Consider the following 7,805-nt stretch of genomic DNA (forward strand, 5'->3'; position numbering starts at 1 on the left):
ATAGTGATTTTTTTAAAAGTGTTGTTATAATTTAATAAATAAGAGAGGGAACCATGATGCTTTTAATTTGAAGGACCTGGTTAGTCTCAGGCAGGAAGTGTTGATGTTTTTGTTGTGGACTTGAAGCTTTTGGTTAACAGTTGGATGTTAGCAATAGCTANTTTATAGTGATTTTTTTAAAAGTGTTGTTATAATTTAATAAATAAGAGAGGGAACCATGATGCTTTTAATTTGAAGGACCTGGTTAGTCTCAGGCAGGAAGTGTTGATGTTTTTGTTGTGGACTTGAAGCTTTTGGTTAACAGTTGGATGTTAGCAATAGCTAACGTTGGCAATAATGTTAATGTTAGCAATAGCTAACATCCAACTGTTAACCAAAATACCGTTAAACCTGATGGTGTATTTTTTGTAAGCCGGAAACAAACTAAAAGCTCTTCAGTTCATATATTAATAGTATTTGCAAATCAAAGTATGGTGGCAAAATGTAACTAATTTGTCACGGTCTGGGGCTCTGCAAAAGCCCTGCTTGTGTGTGTGTGTGTGTGTGTGAGGCAGAGAGCTATTGAAGAGAGCAAGAGAACCCAAACGCTGGTGACTTTAAAAAAAAACGTGACGATTTATACCTGATGTTCGCGATAAAGTCATTTTATGTATTGCATGTGGAACAAGCTGCAATACATATTCAACATATATTCGATGTATCAGCCACACCAACAGCACAGCCTGGCTTCCTCCACAATGTAGTTATTAGAAATAAATAAGGCTTTGTAAAAACTTCATTTTATTGAGTTTTTTTTAAAAAGAAAAACAAAGAAATTAACAAAATGGTAAATTGACTTGATTTTTCTAGATTTCTACTATACCAGGTGCCACATCCCTAACAGTCACACAGAGACTCACACCGATGCACAGCCATCGGGGACAATTTGGGTTGAAGTATCTTGCCCAGGCTAAAAGAGAATCGACCTGGCAATCTTTTAATTAATAGACGACCCGCTCTACCTTCTACATTCAGCCTGAGGACTGCCACTAAAACAAAGCTGAGGCCTCCTTTCATTGGGAGTGTGTCAAAGACAACATAAATGAGCCCTTAGTAAAGCCCCTGGGAGTTTTTTTTAATGTGACACAGATTTGAAGTACAGGTAGATTTATCAACAGTAACTTTACAGCAATCAGACCATGAATTATCAAGCGAAATAATTAATGAATGAAAACACTATTTCAAAAAAAGATGAGAGAAAGAAGACAATCAAGTGTCCTCAGCATAGTGGTGACATGTTGTCAGGATCAGGTCTGTTTGAAAGTTCATGCAGGGATTTCTGAAAATGGACATTGATAAAGACAACAGGTGAACATGAAGGATATTCTGAGTCTTGAGGTTTGTCAGATTTAAAGTGACAGCATGGCAGAGGCATTGAGTGACTGACGCTGGATCAGTGTGGAGTGTGGAGACTCTGTCATGCCTTACAGTGACCACCAGGGAGCAGATGGACTAACCCTGGCTGACTGACTGACTGACTGACTGACTGACTGAATGAATGAAGTAATGTCTTCATTGTGAGCTTAACATCACAGCATGTATAGAAATGCAGAATGAAAAACAAGGAATTTGGTTGATGGAGTTGGAACATCTTCCTATTTGTAAGACTGCATCTCCATGGCAGCATGTTTGCTTCAGTGTGATGACAGCTGGTTGAGGTCTTCTTCACTGCTGTTGTCTGTCTGAGAGACTGTTTGTGTAAAACCGATACATAATTCACACAAACAGCACTCTGTGTGTGTGTGTGTGTGTGTGTGTGTGTGTGTGTGTGTGTGTGTGTGTGTGTGTGTGTATGTGCAGGTGAGAGGAACTGATCAAGGGCAGCCTGACCGTGTGTGTGTGTGTGTGTGTGTGTGTGTGTGTGCGTCTGTGAAGGTGATGAGTACAGACTGTCCCAGGAGGCGCAGCACGGCTCGAGGGCAGACAGAGGAAACTAGACTCAGAATGTCTGATGGATTTCTTTCTCTATCGCTCTCTTTTCCTTCCTCTCTTATTGTCCATATCCCCCTCTCTTTCTATCTTTCTCTCTACCTCTCTCTCTCGCTAAATTCTTTCTACTCTGTACACTCACTCTCTTAACACGTCTATTTTTATCACCTTTGCCTCAGCAGTCTGTCATGCTGGAGGATGTGTGTGCAGTTGGTGTGAAGCAGGGCTTTCTGTCTCGTCCTCTCGGCACTATTCTTTTGTGTTTTTTTTGGTTATCACCCGAGGCTGAGATCACTTTATGATTCATTGATTAGGCTGTGAACTGATCAGTTATGGATTCTTAGTCATTAACAAATAAATGTTCTGCACACTAAAGACACAATGTGGTTTTGAAACTACACTTTGTTTCTTATTGATGATACAGTGCATGGTATTTATAGAGGATTTTGATTGAAATGTTTTTTGCTGCGTCTCACTTCTCTGGCGTAAAGTAAAGAATATGAAGATGTTACATATGTAGAGTTAAAATACAGGGTTTCCCACGTAATCATTTCATTGTTGTTTGATTTGCCGCCACAAATACTTTTTCTATTTTTTGGGCTGGACTGTTCTTTAGAAGTGCTCTTGAAATATATATATACCAATATCATATTCAGTTACTCATTGTACCACATTCCTGGACCACTGAGCGTACTCTGGGCACAGATGGAGCAGCTGAACATCATTGAAAGTAAAACTTAACCGTTTATTCTGCTGGGTTTAAAAGTTTGTATTCTCTCATAGTAGAGGAAATATAAATCTTTAAAAATAATTATCTCTGAATATAGGAGGATATCTCATAATTTGTAATTTTTAGGCACAGTGGCGAAATAAATGCTAGCATCAGCTTGCTAACATGCTCACAATGGCAACATGCAGATGCTTAACCATATTTACCATTTTATTTAGCACATTAGCACACTAGCATCTTCTAATTTGCACTGAACACCAATGTCATATGTAGACATGAATGGCATTGACCAAGTGGCAATATTTGATGTTGGGATGGGAATGTGTTGTTTTAACGTATATCAGAGTCGACTTGATCTGAAATTCCACTATAGTGCTGTGAACAAGATTTATAATCAAATGACTTCAGTGGGGACGCTTCTTGAATGAGTCTGAATTGTCTTTAGGCACCAAAGCATATTTTAATTTTGCCACCATTCATGGCTGAATTCCTCTAACTGCTGCCACAGACATAGACAATGGATTCTGTAATCACTTGGATGTAGTGTTTTTGCATGACAGTGGCCGTGCATGTAGACTAATTTCACTGCTTTCACACAAATAATTGACACATTATGCCTCACTCATTGTCTCATTAGTCCTTGAACCAATGTGCAGCTGCATATTCTCCAACATTTCTTTTGGTTTGAAATTGACATGGTTTGTACATAGAAAAGAATACACAGCTGCCTTTTTTGTACTATTTTGTATTCAATATTTCATAGATCCATCTGTTCACACCTTGCAACAATAAAAAGTGTCACCAGCAGCAAATTTGTCATGGCAGAAAACCATTTTCTAATCCCAGTGCGTGAGATGGCGTTCCTGACACTAGAGCGCTTCATGGAGCGCCAAGCCGCTGCCATGAATTTGTGTCTTGGAACAGATTTGAACAGCCATTGTTTGGACTTCTGTGAGACACACTGAGAATTCTTGATGAGGAGACAATCTGTACATGAGAACAATGTTTGTATCCTCACAGTGCAGAGGACGTTACTGTAATTAGGTGATGATATGTGAAATTTTAACAGTTTATTACTATTGAACCAAAAATCCAAACCAAATTACCAACAACAAAGAATGGAGACATGTCTCTCTGTTCTCACTGCTGAGGGTGTTGTTGGCATTTCTGGTTTATCTGGTGCATAACCTTGCCACAGATCTGGCAACCCATCTGGCATGGCCGGCGGTGATTGGTGTAGACAGGGGGGCAGATGGTGAGATGATGGTCAGCTGTTTTGGGCACTGCTTAAATCCACATATGCCATGTAGGGGTTGCTAAAGTAAAGCTAAATCTGTTATTGAGCTTATAGAGTGTCCCATCAGAGTGTCTGAGGGACGCAGCTCATGAGGAATGAAAGTAGAATTAATGAAGTCAGTGATACCATTCTTTAGCTGCATACTGCTGCCTTAAACCTGCTCTGTGCTTTTGTTACAGCCATGAACTCATCTCTTTTGTTGAGCTGTGGCCTTTAACATGTGATTTTTCAAGGCTTATGGGAAATTGTGTTTGTTAAAGCTGAAAACAAAAAATATTAAATAAAAAATTAAAAACCCTTAGGGAATGTTTGGTGCGTTGGCATGCTTTTCATTCTTCATTTTGATCATTTTGGTTTTGTTCATGCATATGGCATACATTTTGGAGATTGTGTATTTTTGTTTAATCTTGGAATTTCCAGCTCAGCTCCTACAATAAGTCTAAAATACACTCTGGAAACGAAATTGTTACATTCAGACTGTTAAGAGCAAAAAAAACAACCCCAAAAAATGCACCATCGAAACCCATTAAAACTGCAATTTTTGATCCCACAGCCATCATAAAAACATGCATTGTATTGCTTTTGCCTTGGAATTTGTCATTTTACTAGTTTCTACCTGATGATGTCATTTTTTAACCATATTTGGCATATGGAGAAAATACATGCTATTTCCACTGGGTGCAGTGTCACAAACAATGTTGCTGCAAATTACTGACATATCCCATGATGTGATGATAATAGTAATAATAATAATAACAATAATAATAAATCTATTCTAGATTTTGGTTACTTTGCATGTAGTAATGTAGTAATGTAGTAATTTAATTTAAAAACATAGTGGCATCATGACAAAAAGGATTAAATTCTGGAAATTGCTGAATATTTGATATTTACGATTAGGACTGATCTTGGTTAAAAAAATGAACTCAGTGAAAGTGGAAAATAATGTTAATGTCATATTTTGATTTTGAAAAGCACATTTTGTGCACAGAGTAATACGAGTGTATGTAATATTAAAACAGGCCCTAACCTAAAGCAGCATTTTGGTAGACAGAGTACTTAGACTGGAAGGGTCTGTTCAAAACAGTACAGAACCCTAACTGCAGGCCGAAAAATCAGTATTTACTTTGACATCTGTTTCATGTCACCTTTAGTGTTATTTCTATACTTTTTCTTCTCAATGAAAGCCATTTTTGTCTGATAACTCAGCAGCCTGAATGTGTGATGTAATCCTTTTTTGTCAAATGACCAAGTAGCTGCAGCAGCTCTGGTGAATGAGGTTTACACTTGAAATGTGTACAGACTCGCGCTCAACACCCACTGACTAAGTGAAGCCATTGAACCTGAAGGGACACGAGGGAGGGAGCGGACGGCATTACTTCACCTCCATCTCTGCTGCTCTGCTGCTCTGTAGGGCTGATCCAGGGAGGACGACAATGAGCTGCGCATCAATACTTGACAGTTTGTCGTTGCCCATGCAATCGAGGCACACACACACCCTGAGTTTGTGATGGGGCATCATGTGTTGTGCTTTGAGGGTTACTGATCTTAACCAAGCGAACAAAAACACACATAATCCTTGGCTTTCTTTTGAGCACACAACCAATCAGCTGCGTCTGCCACTGTAGAGGAACCAGCTGCACACATTCAGTAATTCATTTTATTCAGACTGATGCGGAATTTCAACATTTGAGCTTTCAACATTTATCACATTTGTGGGAGTGAGCTCCAAACTTCTGCTTTCAAGCTTAAAGGGAGAGAGTTTTTAACTTTTAAAGCATTGATTTTATGTCCCCCCCGATTCAAATCTTGTGGTGTGAGTTGAATTATTAGCCATTTTTTTCACCACAGGGTATTTAGAAATCCCAAAGGTATGTTTTTCAATACCATAAATACAGGTGCAGCTCTCTGTAATAAACTCATTGTATGTAGTGCACAGCATACCAGAGCTCAGTCTGCGGTCTCTACTGGTGGAAGAGGCAGCTGAGCTGATAGACACAGCAACACCTAGTGGTGGAGGGAGTTACAGGACTGTGAACAGCTGGTGGCCAGCAGGCAGAGAGAGACTGTGGGGAATAGCGGCATGTTTTTACATTTAACTTGCGGAATTAAGGATTTATTTGGACCAAACCAGAGCTGTTGATTTCTGGAACAGTGGACTTACTAGATTACTATCAAGAATAACAAAGACAGTTTTGGTAAGTTTTGTTTTGTTTCTGCAGAGTTTGAATGAAGTGTGTTTTATGATGAATTAACAGGTCAACTTTGCCTCATCAGTCTTCTGTGACTGAGAGAAAGTTGAATTCAAAACAGGTGTATTTATATCTTTAATTAGAAAAAAAGTATTGAGAATATTATTTTTCTTTAATGTTCTTAATGATTATACTAATAATAATAGTTAATGTTCTGTATCAGTCCAGTGGCCTGTGTTTTTGTATGCTCAACCAGCAATACCAAGAATGGCGAGGTGGGGTCGATGCTACACCGTATGTGGGTGTAGTGTTCAGAACTACAATCACGGTTTGATCTCATCTTACAGAATTTCATGGATATTTAAAATGTTTTTTTGATTAGCTGCCTGAAATAAGGTCTGTGGTTTACACAAGCTGAGGAGAGTTTCACGTTTTGTTCTACGACTTAAAATATGTCATTAAATACCCCACGGTTAATTTTGAAGCCCTTACATGTCTTAAAAAGATAAAAAACGCCTAAATCTGACTACAGAACGTCATCACACCGAGAATGGCAACGTCATGCCACTGTGCTGTAGTTTTTTCATAGGCTAACATTAGCTTTTTACCTCTGGCAATTGCAATTGTGGTTCAAAAATCTTGAAATTTGTGTTCATCTGTGAAGATTATCTTGATGAAGAAAACATGCAAGTATTATAACATTTGTTTGCCATAGAGCTTATTTTCTGCATTATTTCAAAATCAAGTAGAAAAATCCCATTGGCTTTTTGATGCTAACTTTTGTGTTGGCCTACAAAAAAAAGAAAGAAAAAAAAGTCATCCCTGGAAAACTCTTTTTAGTGCTATCCTTACAGTTGTGGTCTTTACCAGTCTTGAAAATAGATCCTGAGTCCTCTTTGTTTGAGACAGAGATGAGATTGAGTAAAAATGCAGCTGATTCTGAGACAAGTTTGAAAATTTCAGAGAGTGACTTTGAAACAGATCTCAAGACCAAGAGCAGTCTTGGGTACTAAAACAGCGAGAGAGAATATCGTAGTATTGGACTTATTAAAACTTAGTGGTGATAATGGCACAAGATGGAAGACTGAGGGAAGTGATTCATTCATTCACTATTCATTCAGACACTGCAGAGAACACAATCTTCAGCCAAAACTGGCAACTCAAAACTTGGAAAACTGCACTCAGCCACCTCCCTCACAAACTGGTACCAGTGCAATATTTCTTACATGTACTCAAACTATGTGCTTGTAAACGGTGCACCTGCAGGTCAGCCGCTTGAGTATCTCCTGGCCTGAGCGGGGCTACTGAAGCAGTTTGTGGGCTGATGTAACAGTGCCAATGAAGCTGCAAAGGCTGCTGGATGTTGCGGAGGTTCCACCTGTCGAGACAGATTAACGTGCTCTCACATTCATCTCCGTGTCGGCTGCGGAGGGAAGACGTGGCTCCGGCTTTGATGTGATGCAATTAGGGTCTGTGTGCTCTGAAGGATTACAGCAGCGGAGGTGATAAACAAGCACTCTGTCATGCTTTGCAACCACGTGGCTAGCTTTGAGTTAGCGCTCAGACCCAACGTAGCACTACAGCAAAACAATGCTGCGGGGCTGCTGCTGTGAGTGTT

The 7,805-nt window shown here is 39.2% G+C and overlaps 1 protein-coding gene across 1 annotated transcript in view; it reads left to right on the forward strand.

Moving 5' to 3' along the window:
- LOC121953646 (mitogen-activated protein kinase kinase kinase 7-like) overlaps nucleotides 1–7,495 on the forward strand; it is a 50,339-nt gene extending 42,844 nt beyond the window's left edge. The window contains exon 13 of the mRNA XM_042500834.1: nucleotides 7,454–7,495. Coding sequence (XP_042356768.1) covers nucleotides 7,454–7,495 — 42 coding nt within the window. The remainder of the gene's footprint in view (nucleotides 1–7,453) is intronic.
- The last annotated feature ends 310 nt before the right edge of the window (nucleotides 7,496–7,805 follow it).

The sequence above is a fragment of the Plectropomus leopardus genome, chromosome 14 (genome assembly GCF_008729295.1).
Source record: "Plectropomus leopardus isolate mb chromosome 14, YSFRI_Pleo_2.0, whole genome shotgun sequence".
Taxonomy (NCBI): Eukaryota; Metazoa; Chordata; class Actinopteri; order Perciformes; family Serranidae; genus Plectropomus; species Plectropomus leopardus.